The sequence below is a fragment of the Lichenostomus cassidix genome, chromosome 1 (genome assembly GCF_008360975.1).
Source record: "Lichenostomus cassidix isolate B80296 chromosome 1, HeHo_3.0, whole genome shotgun sequence".
Lineage (NCBI taxonomy): Eukaryota > Metazoa > Chordata > Aves > Passeriformes > Meliphagidae > Lichenostomus > Lichenostomus cassidix.
This window is the reverse complement of record NC_139479.1, coordinates 6,822,561-6,839,608: the sequence shown is the minus strand read 5'-3', so window position 1 is coordinate 6,839,608 and position 17,048 is coordinate 6,822,561. Positions and strand designations below refer to the sequence as shown.

Genomic DNA, 17,048 nt, shown 5'->3' with positions numbered 1-17,048 from the left:
AGGAGAGAGGAGAGACTCTGTCTAAACTATGAGATCTTTGGGTATTACCAGGTCTTAAGTGGTGCATCCACCTCAACTACATCCATTTCACTTTTTAGGATGAGTGTGGGTATCTTTCAATTTTTTAATTTGATGACAGTCTTTTTACCTGAGAGAAAAAGTCCAACTGCTTCAATTTGGTCAAACTAAAATTAGCCAATTGATACTCAACTTCAAGGCCTTGAAAAGATACAGATATGAAAACTTCCTAGTCCATTTGAAGCATTTTGAATTTCATCCTAAAGAAGAATCTCTTTCAACCTTTCCCCAAATAGTACAAGCAAGAATTTAGTCGTATTTTTCTTCCATTCCGCAATGGAATTGTTATTCTCATCCTTTTTACAACTTCACAGTATTTAAACAAATGAATAATTCATTTTATAGTAAGAAGGGTTAAAGATCTACAACACCCTAAACAGCTTTACCATTCTAAGCACCTAGTCCTGCAAATGTATTTTTCCATTGAAAAATAATAAAAGAAATCAATCCTTTAGTTTCTTCTTGAACAAAACCATGTTATGTTAGATACAAACAGGAACAAACAGCAGAAATGACACATATTAATGCCTTCATCACAAAGTAGTAGCATGGAGATGTGTCTCAGTCTACATGGATTTAACTAATGATTGTAGGGTTCTCAAATGCAAAAGAAATATGATTAATTTCTTCATATACAAAGATAGGAGGAATACAGGGCACACTTAAAGACTGAACTTCAATGCTTCTGTGTTACTAGCTAATAAAGAAAAGGAGTTCTTGAAAGGAAACAGTAAGAAGCAAATAAAGAGGCATTGTCACTTGACAGGTTACTTACATGCACAGAGGCCATTGGGAGTAAGACAGCATGAAAAATGTACAGGGGTCATTGAGATATGGCTTGTAATATATTAGTAAAATAAAAAGTATATGCACAAAATAAACTTTACCATGCAATAGTCTAAACACAAGGCAAATAAATCACATTAAGAAATGATAAACATATTTTATAAAAGCTTGGCAATTTTCTACATTATGCATAAGATGAAGCATAGTTCTGGTATGTTCTGTTTTTTTCTGAAGCCCTGCAACAACTTTTCAGCAAAACATTAAAAAAAAAATTAGATATCACTGCAGCATATCTCTAGAGCATTAATAAAAATGTCAGTGAATCTAATAATGAAGAAATATTTCATTTTTTTCTGTGGCTTTGGTTTAAAACTGACTTTACAGCGATAAAAGTCTTTAATCATGAAATTGCCTAATACTCTAATATGAAGCATGGAGGAACGAAAAACAGGATTACATTATTCTTGTAAAGGACAATGTATTTGCTTCTAGTTCTAAAATGTAACTGAAATAATCTCCTGTTTACTTCATAAACTATGTCTGATTTGCAGAATAATCTCATTCCTACTTCCAATAATATCCCAATATCCCACACCAGCTCTCAAATCATCAGCTGGCCACACAAATCTGAGTTGACTATGAAGTATTTTACTGGGTCATTTCTCAGCATGCCACATCAGACTCACCCCTAAGAGAAAAATAACACACAAGTCCAAATAGATTACACAGTGCTGATCAATTTATTTAATTTTATACTAGGATGTAAGAGAAATAAATTCTACTTTCCTGTAAGAGCAACATTTTGACATTGATTATACTTGCTTTGCATCCACTAGAAGAAAAGATCTGTTTTTTTACCGAGACAGATGCACTGAAAGTTTGCAAGGGGCAGTGTTGTCATATTTCTGACTAACAATCCTGGATGTGACAGAGTACTTCAGAGAATGTAAATCCAGTGCCACCTCAGTTAAACCTGAACTCACAAGAGCACCAAATTCAGTGAACCTCTCTATATTCTACATTTGGTGTCATTCCCTGGAATATTACTGCCATCACCTTCAGTAACTCAAGGACATTAAGATCAGTAACATTTCTGCAAAGAATCTTGATTCCAATCTCTGCCTCCATTAACTTTTTGACTTCTTAGGGGAAAGGGGAAGTGTTATTCTGAAGGGAACAGTTTCCATTATGGTCATTATCATAATTTTTAATGTTCGTATTTCTAATTTTTGGTGAACACTTGCTCTGATATATAGTAAATAAACATAAAACAGCACTACTGGTGAAGGCAGGTGAACTGTGTGAATCAAAGTATTGTCAACCTCCTCTAGAATGAACCCCTGTGTCAAGACTGGAAAGTCTAGATTCTTTTCCTCTCAGGAATTTAATTGACAGAAAATCTTTGAGCTAGTTCTGCTCCTACAGAACTGCCTGCTCCTTCTCCTCCCCTGGCTATCCTTCCTTTAGCTCATTCCTTTGGAGCAGGCCCTGCTTATTCACACTGACATTATTAGTTCTGTATTTGCACCGAGAAGTGCATTAAGAAATGCATCTGCCCTAAAGAAAAAAAAAAAAAAAAAATCTTTTTTTGGGGTTGTTCTTGAGTTAATCCAGTTCATGCCATGGCCACAAAAAAAGGGAGGAGCAAGGCTGTGGGAATGTGTGCTGGGAGCAACTGATACCAGTATTGTGAAAGACTTTGGCTCATAAAATCCAGTTTATTCTCAATAGCTTCTGTGATAGTCCTAATTATTAAGATGTGGTAGAATGCTACTGCAGTGAAGTGGAAACATTCCAAGAACCAGAGTGTTAAACCACCAAAAGGAAGGAAGCTATTTAAAGCTTTCAAACTCTGCTTGTGAGAGATTGTATATTTGAGTAACGATAGATGGATGAGTACTTTTATATTTACCTGTGAACATCTTAAATGCAACACTGAATTAAGGAGTATAAACAACAATAACTGTTCTCTGACTTTCTTAGAATTTGCTTTAAAGTTACTTTTAAGGAAACACATATTCTGAAGTTGTGACACATTATGAGCTCTGATACTGCACACAGATTGTTCAGGTAAAGAGAAATGCGAAAATAGGGACTTATATAATTTAATTGGCGTGCTCAAGGATGCAACTAAAAAAAAACAAACCCAAAAATTAATGTAATCTATAAATACTTTCATTACACTGCTTGGACAGGTATATTTTTTGATTCTAATAAAAATCTCTGCAAGTCTCCCAAGAGACCCCACAACAACACAAGCATCACAGAATGTGATATCGATGCAAAAGCAACAGAAGAGTGTTGCAAAGCAGTTTCAGCACATTAACCATTTTATAATAAAAGAAGAAAAAAAGCAAATTCAGCTCTTGAATAAAGGTGTCCTCCTTCTTTACTACTAAACCTAATGAATTTTGCTTGACAAAGATCTTTACACTTTCAAAAATTTCAAAAACAATTCATTTTTTCAGCAGTCTAAACAGAACCCTCCAAATCAGGATTCAGGCAGAAATCACTGCAAGGAGGACAAACCTCCACAGCTTTTTCTCTTTGGTAACTAAATAACACACTGACTACACAATGGCTCTAATTCCACTTCCAGCTGCAACAACTCAAGAAAAATGTTGTTTAATGTTTTCACATATATAATCTATAACCATAAACACATATTAACAAGGATGCTACAGAGAACTCTTCTGTAGAGCACAGTGCAGTTATATAGGTTGCAAAAATCACACCCTGTTGGTTTCTAATGCTCCTTTAAACATAAACCCCCAAACAACCTAAGCCTGTATCAAGATATACTGTGATGCACTGACTTTCTGGCAGCTTGCCTCTCACTGGCTGAGCCCTATGCATAAATACCAAAGAACAAGCAGAGTAATGTTGGCATAATTAGAATTTTATTTATATTTTCCTAAGTAACTCATTAGATTTATATAATAGTGCCAGCTGAACAGTTAATGGCAAGGCTTAAACTGAAAAAAATGTAACCTGCTAAAGATACCTGCATTTTTTGTTCATACCTGCATTGTGCTTTGCCAAATATTTGTCTTTGTACTGCTTTTTTTTCTTTCCAAACCAAGTACAGCTGGCCTGTTGCTCCTGTTTGGTCTTCTCCATGGCAATACAAGCAACTCGCCTGACATACAGAGAAGAAAAAAAAAACATTTTCTCTTGTAATCAAGGATCTTTAAAAAGATGCACAGAATGAATTAGAAAATTAACACTTTTATAGAGCAAGAGTACAGTAAAACTTCTAAAAACACTTTTTTTGATGACTTAAAAGAACATATACACAGGGGTATCCTGATGTAAGAATATCTTCTTAGAGGCAGATGATGAAAGCTCACAGATGAAGTGAGCATGGGAGGAAGTTATGGCTGTATCTTCCAAGGCCCAGGACTCACTTGTCAGAATCTGTGCTGATACATTTATAATTTTTACTGAACAGCTCCTGCAAGAGGCTCTTTAAAGGCTCTGCACTGCTCAGTGCCATTGCTGTTCATTGAACCTGTCACTGGCACTGAGATTTTGTTCTGCTTTTTGACATTCACACGAAAAATGAAAAGGAAAGAAAACCCCCAAACTCCCTCAATGACCTTTCTGTTTGATATCATGCTAAAATCTTATTCCTGCAGCACTTGATGTAAGCAGTACTGATGAAACCCCTGTTTAGAAGCTGAAAGAGAAATTAATTTGAGCCTCTCACATATATTGCACATAACCCTTACTGCTACACATATATGAGAAAAAAAATCAGTATCACACAAATTGAGTCAATGTATAGACTTTGAAAAAAAAGAAGGAAAAAAACTTCAAAAACTAACTAGACAACAATGAGAAGTATGAAAGACAGAAATAAAACCAAAGCTAAATTCATTTTCATAGAAAACTTAAGTCATACCATTCTTGAAGTTCAGGAGAAGGAATAAGACCTGCAGTACCATTTTTGGAGTTTTCAAGTTTACCCTGCCACCAGTTATGATCATCTTTGCTAATGATTTGGATAATGTCACCAACTCGGAATCTGATGCCAGCTTCTTTGCAAGGAATGAGGTCATCCTTTGCTGGATCATATTCAAATTGTGCTCTTACATAGATCTATAAAAAAAAAGTTGATAAGAGACACTGCAATATTATTACTGGTATGGTATCAAGAGTAACAGGTGAAAATCTGATCTGTGAATGCAGTGACACATATTGGTTGCAACAAGCAAAGAAAGAAACAAAAATGAAGGTGCCAAAGCGTGACAGTTGAAAATGAAAATAAAATGCCCCCTCCAGCAAATGATGGAGACACATGATGTTATTTCAACAGCTCATGGTTTCTACATTCTATAGAACCTGAACATTAAAAATTTTATAAACTCACAGATTCCCTCAAACAGATACTAAGTATCACAAATCAATACAGAATATAAACCAGCACCTTACAACTCAATCTGTAGTGTAATTTTCAACTGAAGTCCCACAATATGTTTTAAAAATTTCTGTGACAGGAAATTTGGTTTATCAGTATAAGCGACTTCAGCTTTATCAGTGATCTTTAGACTGAAAACTTTCAAGATTTAAGACAGTGAAAAATTATCTTTTAAAAAGTTTAAATAGGAAGCTCTGTATTGCACCTATCATATAGTTACTTGGGAGGAATGTGGGAATTCTCTGTGTGGTTTTTCAGTAAGTCTGCTCCCGTGTAAATGAAATTATTTGATCAAGTTATTCTCTAAGGAACATTAACAGAAAGAATCCAGACTCTGATTTCACAATTTAAAATAATATACCAATCCTTTCTTTTTGTGTTACTGAGGTTTCAACCCTAGAAAATAAAAATAAAACTGATTTCCAGTTTTGGTTGCCAATTACAGCCCTGAAGCATCCAAAGATCTTAAAATCAAAATTAAATGTCATGCCCTACATGGGTAATTTCTACAGTTTATGAACTTCCAGCATCACCCTACAGCATCTCAGACAGCCTGGTATATACATACTGCTGATTTTCATACTAAAAATTGACTAGATTAAAAAAAACCCCAACAATTACATTGCAAAGTAATATTCTTATAAACTGCAACAACCACTTTTTAACTTTGCTCAAATTCTGCTCCAAAAATAGCTGTAACTATGCAGTGTTAGCACTATTCATGGCACTTAAAAAAGTAATCCAATCTGCACCTCAACATAGGAATAAATTAACTTAAAATGACTAATCACTTCTATCTTGTATCTGATGTATTTTTATTGGTTTGCAGTGAGAGGATCAGATGACAATATCAATACAGAATTCAACCTCTAAATATATTAAATCTGACCTTTGTTCTGCTGTGTATTGAGTGAGTTTGAAAAAAGCAATCTTTTAATTACCTGAGAAATAGGATATTTAGAAACCAATTATGTTTATTTAATAATTTGTTTTACATGAAGTAACCAATATTGAGCCAATCCCTTATTTTGCCTGAAACTTAATCTAATATAGGTCTAGAAACATCAGCAGTATTTTCACCGTCTAAAAACTTCCCTGCTCTTCAAATCCCTGTTCCAGTTTGAGCCATTATCCACCACATATTGGCAGTTCATGGAACTTTACAGACTGCCTCACACATAAAAATATCTGTTATTCAAGCCCTCACTGCTTTCCAGGATGACAAGAAAAATATGCTGGTTCAATGGGAAAAATCAGGTAAAAATTGAAAAAATCAGGTAACTAAAAATGGTTTGAGTACAAGAAACACCATTATTTTGATATTGCCTTGAACAAAGTCTCTTTTCCTGGGAAAAAACATCCGCTGAGGAGCAAATGAAAACCTAATATAAATGTTTGGAAGGTGCTTCATGGAGCCTTTCTAGACAGTTGGAATCTTCAGAAGAAAATGGAAAGTTGAAAGAATCATAGAAAGCTTTAAAAATGGCAAGTGAAGTGAGAGCAAACCATTCTTGTGATAGAAGTTTCAGCCACCTCAACCAGACAGCAGTATAAAAAAACTTTCAAAGACAAGAGTTAACGTAGCTGATTGACTTCTTGAATGGAATTGCAAGAGCTATTATAAAAATTCCTGGTAGAGAAGGAGGCTGAGTACACAGCTGAAGATTCCAAAGTAGATTCTGGAAAGACTATTTATAACTGGAGCAGTTACTGGAGATGAATCACTTGACAGTATGTGCTCATTTGGAGGCTGCAGTAAAAAAAAAATTCTTAAAATTGCAAAGAGAATGAGAGGGAATCCTCTGAGGAGCCCCGATGGGCTTTCTTGGAATTCTCTGGAGAGGGAAGATCTTTCTTTGGTCTGTGATGACTTGCATGACGACCACATCAAGGTAACAAAGTTAAGAGAGGTTACCGAAAGTGGGGGTTAGGACTGAAAATTTATGAGACCGTAAGTTTATCAAAAATTAACAGAAACTGTCCTTAATGTTTTTCTTTGAAGAGCTTTGTTAATGCTAATAAGTTTCAGATAAACTCAAGACTTGAAATCTTTGTCAGCACAGTATTTTAGAGAATTAGACACTTGCCCTACTCATCACCCTTTCAGCTAAAACAGAAATTTGAGCTTTCCTCTAAGATTAAAACCTGCACAGGTCCCTGTACAACAGGAAGTCTATTAATAAATTCTGAACTAAATCAACATCTCCAGTTGAATTTACAATGTCTTTGTAACAATCACACATATGGACACATGATTAAAAAAAAAAAAACAACTATTTTGAATTAGCCACAAACAAATGAGTTAAAAAGAAAAATGAAAAAAATGGAACAAATTTTCCAAGCTTAAATGTTTTAGTCCAGCACGTACAGAATATGAGGGGGGAAAGGTAAGCAGGGATGTTTGCTAGCAGCTAAGTTTACAAAAATTCCCATGGAGGATATCTATTCACCTGTCGTCCTTTTGGTTGTGTTGTCGATGGCAAGTCCTGCAGAATAAAGTCAACCCAGGAGAAGAAATTTTCATTTTACTTTTTAAGGGTACATAACACTGTTTGTTAGTGATTCATACTACATTACAGTAAAATGGTAAGTGAGACAAAAGTATAAAGCATTGACCCATGTTTAGAAATAATCTTTTTCTTAAAGAAAAATCAAACCCAGGCTGTTTAGCAGCAAGCTGAAGAAAGCAGGTAAAAAGTTTAAGCAGATAGAGAATGTGCTTTTTAATAAATAATTCAGCATCTTCAACACAAAAGCACCACCAAGTGAAAGAGGCTCTTTATGTGAATGCCTTTTCCACTTAAGTATTAAGTTTTGCTTTTAAAAGAGAGAGGCTATTATAAATATTAAAAAACTTATGATTAAAAATGTATAATGTGATCAATTGTGCTGAGAATTAAGATTACAAGTACTTATCATGTTATAAATCCAATTTAATTCCCAAAAACATCTTAAATTTTTCATTCACATAATTATTTTTCCTTCTACTAATTAATAAGCACTTTACCTTGTGGCAAATAATATCTAAGTTGCAATTTGTTTAATAGTTAAAGGAATAGTTACTTGGTTTAGTTTTTTTTGTTTTCAGCTACTCCCATGAACTCATGATATTGACAGCACTCAGTGAAGAAACTTGTGTGTAGTTATTACATTGGTCCAAACAACAACAAATGATAAACAACACGAATTTTAACATCAATGTACTTTAGGAAGAACAGGAGATCGACAGCACCTTTCTACCTGAATACATACAAAACAGAAGTACTTTGTGTTAAAGATGTGATGGTAATAGCTTGGTTTGTAGTGCATTTTAAAGCCACTTCCTTTTGCTTTCCATATCCAGGCAAGGCTCATGTTTCACACAGTATGTGCACGAACCACGACAGCAGAGAGCACACCAATTCCTTAACTCAGATAGCGGAAACCAGTACACGTTCCAGAGGGCTCTCAAAACACAAAACTTAAAAAAACCAAAAAGAATCTAAAATGTCTGGGGATACCAACTGCACAGTTACTCTTTCTCCAAACACTGCTTCCAAAGTTCAGGATGGAAATAAAAACTTCCACTTTAAAACCTCTGCTGAGTTTTGAGGAAATCGCTGACAATGATTTAAGGATGACTGAAGTGTCACAGTACAGTTATTAACATTTAATTCACTGTATGGCTTTTAATGAAAAGAATATGTTGGAAAAAGCCCTTAAAAAAAAAAAAGAAAGAAAATCGGGAGTTACATATGCAATAACCTTGGTTCTATCAGCAGGACAAAATTTTCCACTGACCACACGATAAGTATAACAGTAATGGCAGATGAGCACCAACAAAACTTTCACACTTTCTCTGTGTGGAACTGGAAATCTTACCGAAACAGAATTGTTAGTGCTGCTATGACCATTAGCTGGGGACTGTCTGGATGTAGAGGGGGAATCTCTCTGAAATAAGACACAAGGTTCATTAACAACACAACACTATCACAGGAACACAGATATATTTCAAAGAACAGTTACATCCACAGCCTTATAACCATTTCCTTAGCTGCTTCATTTGTGGAACCTTCCACACTACATACCCTGTAAATCTGAAAAGCTTTTCCATAGCTTTATCTGAGGTAATAATTATTTTTATGTTGCCTTCAGCTTTTTAGTAACTGGGACTTCTGAGATCTCACGTGGCTGACAGTGCTACTGGCCCTTAGTCATACACCAGTCTCTGCTAAAGTACCTGAGAGTTATACTCTGAATAATGCTTGGAATAGAGTAAGGCCCACATTCTGTTTTAAAGGTGTTTCTAAGTATTTTTTCAGCTCTGAGGTGGTTTTCAATGTTGACCAGTCTCTACTCAGCAAGATGCATCTCTCTGCAGTGCCTCAAACACACTGAGGTTGGTACCTGAGGTAGTTGAATTCTCTCTCCTCCCTTCTCATCCATTTTACAGAACACTGAGGGTTTTCCTTCAACATTCTTATGGGCTTAGGAGTATCAAACCTTGCCAAAATACAGGACTTAAAAAAAGCCACTTCCCTTGACCCAGACTACCAGTGTGGCCCTACACCTGAGTGAAGAGACAGCAGACACAGGGTGCACCCTGGGAAACTCTACAGGAGGGATAACAGGAATTTCTGACTGGGTTTTTTTGAGAAATCTTTTTCACATGCCATTTTGACTGTATAGTGTTCAATTCCATAAGGTCACATAATTGAGCCATCTCTTTTGGAAAGAAAATAATCCACTCATACATTGGGAAAAAAAACCCAAACCCTTTTACCCCCAAATTAATTCTGGAATATAATATTTCATATCAAAGGTCAGCTTAGGAATGTCTGGTCATTTTGTGTAACGTCAAGGACAGCAGAGAAAATAAGCTAAAACAGTTTTCTAAGCAAACAAAGTTAACTTTGTCATGTTTTATCAATACAAGTACCTTTTGTGAACAAATTAAAAACCAGACCTGGAGCTAAGCTGTTTGTGCAATATTAATCAGGGATTAATGCCATGTGCATGAGAGCAAAACTTGCCTCCTACAAGAATTTGCAACATGTAATGGAGTGGGGAAAATCAGCTCTAATTCTAATTACAGAATCACTTCAGCATAACAAGTTTAAAATATTCAAATGAGAGCAAATAAACCATTCATTATTGAAAAAAAATAAAAAAAGAAAAATATAACAAAAAGAAAAATGAAAAGCCTATAGGAATTAGTGTTCCCCTTTTTTTTTTTTTGGTGTATGGATTATCAGCATCACCTTTATCAAATGGTAACTAGGAGAACTTTTTTCAAAAGGGCAGTGACTTCCTTGCTTTACAAAGAGGTTTTGTGCTTGCTCTGCAATTCTGTCTCTGCTATTTTCTCACTTTCAAGAGGTGAAAAATTACTTTTAACTTATTTTTTTCTTAATATGGTTTGTTATGATCCGTTCTCAGTGATGGTTCAGTAAGGGAGCAAGGGAAAGCTTTGGAAACTGATGCAAGCACCCAAGTAATTTGGAGAAAAACAAGTTTAGAGAATGCCACTATTTCTGGACTGTCTTGAAGGATTCTGCCTTTGAAGGAAATATTCTTGGTTTGAGAATGTTTTGATTTGTATTCCTCCAACAATTCTCAACACAAGACAGCATATTATTCAAAGCAAATGTTCATCATAACATACTGAGAAAAATATACATTTTCAGTGCTACTGGTGATTTCAGTACTGTCAGAAATTATCTAACAAGTTAGTCAAGAGACATTTTTATGTATGACTTTTACATAATTAGGCTGTTCTGCCACAATTTCAAAGGCATTTAGATTCTTAATTTTCTAGGGACAGGCCTTTCTTTCAAAAAGTATCAGGCTCAAAAGCTAGGAGAAAAACTGTAACATGCACTATCTAATGAGACAAATCAACAACCAGAGAGATCCTTGTAGAATGACAGGACTGCTTCAGTTTTGGTTGGGAGTTTGTTTCTCCAGTAAATCAGTAAAAGCCCTACTTTTACTGGGAACAGGGGCAGAGAAACACTGGGAGGATCCAGTGACTTTGAGTAATGTAGAAAAGTTATCATTATACTTCAGTAAACTTGACTGTCTGGACTTCCCAGCCTTCTCCAGCCCAAAGACAAAAAACAACACAGAAGCCTTTGGGGTCATCACTCTTTGGCTGAAGTCCCACAGAGCCAGAACCTCAGAGGAAACAACCCCAATTATTTCCAAATGATGGCAAAACCAGCCTCCTGATAATTCCTTGTTCTTAGGTGTGGATCATGAATGATAAACCAATGCATTTGAGATGCAAACCTATATAGAAGAACTCAATTATGTCTAATAAATATGACCTGATCAAATCAGATGCTGACAAAAGCAGCTGAATCAACATTTTTGCCAGAGCTAAAAAAAAAAAAAAAAACCAAAAAAAAACCCCCAAAACCACCAAACCCAAACAAAAAAACCCAACAAAACAAAAAAAAATCTCAACAAAAAACCAGAGAGAGACATTCAAAAAATCTGAAAATACATTTCAGTCTCGCTCAAGGAACACTTCTGTCAATATTCTTAATACAAATGTAAAAAAGGTTTAAGATTATAAAAATTCTCACAGTTTGAGCACTAATGGAAACCATGGAAAACTAAAGGAAAAAAAATCAGGGTGATTACTACCAGACTTTTAAAATCTCGTATGTATAAAGGCTTTTTTTCTTAAACAACTTGAATGTTTGACAAAGACAATCTGAAACATAAAGAATGTGTATAAAGAATTTTGTTAAAAAAAAAGTACTTCTCTTACCATTCTCACATATCTGACACTATAAAAAGTTACTTGGGGTGTTGTGTCAGTACAAGGTAAGAAGGCAAATGGAGCCAGAGCAAAATGCTTACTCAGTGGGATAAAACTGAAACATATAAACAGCATGTGCAGCCATCAGAAGGATGTGTTGCAATAGTTACTTAAGTTCACATTTATGTAAATCTGCAATTTCCTGGGTATCTGATGAAGAAAACAACACCCAGGCCCCTTGTTATCTAAATATCTGTGTTAACTCAGGTCATTTGCCACGCCAGTGACTAAACAGGTCACCTCACACCACATCAGCTGATCCAGTTTTTACACAAGGGAATTCAAAAAAGCAAGGTCTGCTCCATGAAATAGAGGGCCTGGTGACTGAATGGAAGGCATGGCTGCAGGAAAAGCCACAAATGCCTAAGAAACTTGAAATTATTCAGCTGAGATTTTGAAAACTGCTTAGTAACCCTGAATTACATAGTGTAGGAAAAATACTTCTGGAAATATGCAGAAATGGCTCAATATTTAGAAAATGGCATTTATTTTAAATGACTACGAAAGAAGACAAATATGGCAAGTGAAATTCAAATCCCAGTTATTAAAGAAATAACATCCCACGCCCCCCTCATCTCCGTGAAGGGCTAAGATTCTAAATAAAAGGCACATCACCTCTGATTCCACAAATATTTAGTTTTTTCCTATTCAAGATTAACAAGATGTTTTGCAATCCAATGATGTGACTGTGGTGGGAGCCTCAAAGTCCCCCAGTTCTCAATTCTGTTTGATATTCCTCTTCTGATAAAACTACACTACATGAGCATCAGTCCATGACTGAAGGGGAGGGGAACCAAACATAGGTATATACTGAAATGTTGCCAAAACTACCTTAACTAGGAAGATTATACTAGTGAGGACCAAATACCTCTCTATTTACTCTACTGGAGGGCCCAAGAAGCAAGATTTCTGTCTCAGTAATGCCAGTCAACATTGAGTTTTAGCTTTTATCAATGGTTAACAACTTAACTCGTTATCTGAATCACGTTCCTGAAAAATTCTGTGAAAAAAATTCTCTGGGTACCAAACACTGGGTTTTCGTATACACTTGTAACTTATGAAAATCAAGCCAAAATCTTAGTGCAGCTGAGCAGGTAGAACAGACTTGGTCATCTCTGACTAAATAAACTAAGCTAAAAAGTGTGATCATTCAACATGCTTGGGTTTTTTTTTTTTTTTGTCTGACTTTGATCATACATTTCTAGCTTAGCCACTTTTTCCAATGGAAGGTAAGAGTCTATTTTCCATTCTTCTGTGAAATAAATAGTCATGAAAAGCCTAAGGGCACAAAGCTAAAGAAAAAGGATGATATGCTATTACTAAAATGACACCTAATAGTATTAATTTAAAGTTGTATGCTGAGGTTTTCCAAATAATCATCTTCCCAGCAAGCCTGCAGTTTCACCAGTTTCTATATTTCAATATTGGGAAGTGAGGTATCTTTTATTATTACTCCTCTTTTGAGCACAGAAGTCAATATGTGAATTTGTCAACATGCTGTAATTTTTTAAAGAGCCTTTGCATTTCATGAGATACTTTTGCTTTCATATTTATTTAAAGAAAATTGGCCCCACAGATGAAAATATGTCAAACCTTCTACCTCTAAAACCTTTTAGTTTTTGTTGAATTCTACTGGAAGTACAGAAGGCAACCAAAAAGCAGTAATTTTTTTTCCCTTGCAAACAGATTGTTCTGACAACCATAATAGCAGTTTCTGTGTATTCTAGCATCTGCTGAGACACAAAAACAATTAGGGTGAAATCACAGCTCTAATTAAGATAAGGTGCTTGACTTCAACGGGGGTTGTGATTTCACTCTGGGAATTCTAATTCGGGAGCTGTTTGCGCAGTTAAGCATGTGGCACGGAGAGATTGGCATCATCTACACGGTGCAAATGCCATCTGCATGCTCAAATTGGAACAGTGGCTCTCAAGTAGCCATTTTCTAGAATTTAATTCCCTTCAGCTGCAATCTGGAACGTAACTTTGTGAGCAGAAGGGAATTAAACGTTGCTGGGCAAAAGCTGTAATACCACGTTTCTAGTTCAGCAACAGCTCCAAATCTGTTTCTCTTCTGTAGTGACAAATACCATTTTTTCATGGAAATATAATATTAAGCCACATGTAACTGTTACACACGACCATCACAAATTTACCTCAACAGGGTTATACAGAAACAGGTTCTTCAATTAACCCTTAACAGCCCAAAGCAGCAGCATAATGTTTAAAGCCTAAAAAACAGGAGGATTGTTCCTCAGCTCAGGAACTTTAATAGACTTTCTGAAGAATGACTTTAAATGGTCATATTTTAAAGGGGCTTCCTAGAAGTGTAAGTTGAGAATCCCCTTTCCTACTTTTTTTTTCTTTAATAGGCTGTAAAGAGTTAGTCAAGGTGCTGATGAGATGAGTATGAAGGCAGGGCTGAGTAGGTAGGTGGGACCTACTCATGTTCCGTTATCTTTGTCGTAAAATTGGTGTGCGTGATCTAACAGGACAGGCAGAAACAATTTCCCAGAAAGCAGTAACATTCAGCCATCAGCAGGCGGTTAGTTACAGGACTGAGGAAGAAAGGGGATGGGTCATTAAATTCATTACCTCACAGGATGAAGACTGTGTGCGATAACTTGGCACGATCTTGAAGGTAATACTGCCACGCATTTCCCTCTGTGAAAAGAGAAGCACTTTGAGACTAACACTGAAAAGAAAATCTCCAAATCACTAGTGCTTGAAAGGAAAACATCACAGCCTGAGAGCAGCAGTATGATGAACTAAAATACCATGGATAAACTGTCAAATCACCTCTGAAGAAACATTCAAATTGCCCTCATTAATCTAAAGGACAAACATGCACTACCAGTTTGTTCACCTGACCAGGTTTTGAATGCCTAGAACCCAGAAGTGTATTTTAACCAGAGATTCAGAGATGTGTAGGTTTCTTCCATGCCAACCTTTTCTTTGTAGTTATATTCTTGTAATCTACAGTCTTTGCTACCAAAGTGGCATTTTCTTCCCTTTCATCATACATGTTAAACAGTGAAAGCAGCATTTTACTGTACTAAAGGTAGGAATGTCAAAAATAGTCTTTCACCAAATCAGGACATAGGGTCTGCTAGTTTGCATTTTCTCTCATATAACAAATTCATAACAAGCAGTAGCTGCAGAATAGCAGCAGACTGTGGCAATGTATTTTCTTAAATGGCAATCTGAATATGGCTGACTGCAGGACTTGATCTGGACAGAACCATGAAAACATCACTTCAAGAGATCTCAGAGTTTCCCCCCTTTCTCTCTTTCGCTGGCTTACTGTGACTCCCAAAAAATGCTGTTTGCCTGGACTCCCTTTAAGCTTGTCCAGGATTAGTGATACCATCCAAAACCTCAAGGTTAGGGGTGCAGGCAGAAAAATTAACAAGTGTTTTGGAAATATCAAACAGACTCCATTAGCAAGGCCGAAGGTGGAGTTTTCATGGAAAAAGACAGACTTTCTGAGCTCAAATTATTGCTTTTTTCCTTTGTAACTGTGAGCACAGTAATTATAAATTGAAAGAACTTTTTGTTACATGCACATGTAGTCTATCAAGAACACAAGAAATAGGGGAAGTTAGAACACAATTACACAGAAGTTTTGACAAAATAAGACAGGCACTTTTCTAGAGGACATGAGAAAGATTTCAGGCACTTACAAGCATTTTTTGGAGTTGTTCTACAGTTTGATTTGCCACACTGATCCCATTTATTTCTCTGATTTCATCCCCTACATGTAGCGTACCTGCAGAGTTAGCAAACACACAATCACCTCAAGACATGTTTCTACAAATTGAGATAATGGTAAGACAACACTAATATTCATACAAAGGCCTAAACAGAGAACAGTAAAATATTTTTTTTGCTAGACTCAGAAAATTACTTTGTATTAGTGACAAATCTGTTTTTCAGAGTGCAGTGAATACACAGCAAGATGCGCCCAGGCATTCTATAAAGTACATGGGAAAAAACATGTTTTTGTTATTAAACAATAATATTGAATCAAAAATACCATATGGCCTGGAATAGTATAACGATTCTTTGATATTATTCAAAACACCACACTGATGGAATTACATATTAGACTGAGAATCAGATTCAGTAACATCCCTTTATCAAATAAAATCCCCTTTTCTGCAGCATTTCCCATTTCTGTCACCCTGACAGAAGTGATTATTTTCATGTTCATGACTGTAAGGAGAAGTATACATAAAAACTGGGAATAAAGAATGCACATTTGGCAGACATGTGAACAACAAACAGACAATTTTAAATGAGTGACACTGGTGTTTCATTTTACTGAGCTGAATGCTCTGGAAGGTGCAAGTAGATGGAATCCTTAAAAGCCTTTCTTCCCATTTCATCAACTCTGCCAGCTTTTGAATAAGGATAATTTCAATCATCAGGACTAGATAGAGCTGGCACAGAGACAGGAAGCAACTTCACAGCAGCTACTTTTTGTGACTGGGAATCGTGCAGTTTGTACTTAGTATTGCTGGACCTGAAGTTACACAGTTCCTTCAACCCTCTCAGCAGATTTATTATCCAGACATTGCTGTTATTGCCTGGCAGTTTTCCATATAGGAAAAAGAGACAGCAGAAAAAATGACGTAACACTTCCCAAAAACAATACAAGGCACAAGCCCTACCAACAGGATTCAAAGATGGTCCTTGAGGTCACTCTCAAATTACATTTGTATTACTCTATTCTGTAAAAATATTCTTAATATAGGTATGCTGAATGAATCAGTGAAGCTAAGAGGCATCTAGAGCACTAACAGAATTAGAAGCATTAAAAAACGATGACCATACTAACAGAAACACTGACAGCTCATTTTCAAACTCTGCCTATGTCCAGAAGCACTACCTTAGCTAGATGAAGCATATAGAGGATAGCTTAAATTTCCCAAATCTTTAGAAATAAAAGCCCCTA

The 17,048-nt window shown here is 35.8% G+C and overlaps 1 protein-coding gene across 11 annotated transcripts in view; it reads right to left on the bottom strand.

Annotated features, from left to right (window-relative positions):
* The window catches only part of CASK (calcium/calmodulin dependent serine protein kinase), a 188,276-nt gene that overhangs the window by 11,864 nt on the left and 159,364 nt on the right, over positions 1-17,048 (bottom strand). For 4 of the 11 annotated variants that reach the window (XM_085048768.1, XM_085048777.1, XM_085048785.1 and 1 more), the window contains 6 exons: positions 15,775-15,860; positions 14,687-14,755; positions 9,146-9,214; positions 7,735-7,770; positions 4,769-4,965; positions 3,888-4,003 (listed from right to left, as the gene is read on the bottom strand). In XM_085048768.1, coding sequence (XP_084904894.1) covers positions 3,888-4,003; positions 4,769-4,965; positions 7,735-7,770; positions 9,146-9,214; positions 14,687-14,755; positions 15,775-15,860 — 573 coding nt within the window. The remainder of the gene's footprint in view (positions 1-3,887; positions 4,004-4,768; positions 4,966-7,734; positions 7,771-9,145; positions 9,215-14,686; positions 14,756-15,774; positions 15,861-17,048) is intronic. The other 7 variants (XM_085048810.1, XM_085048818.1, XM_085048828.1 and 4 more) reach the window with 3 other exon arrangements.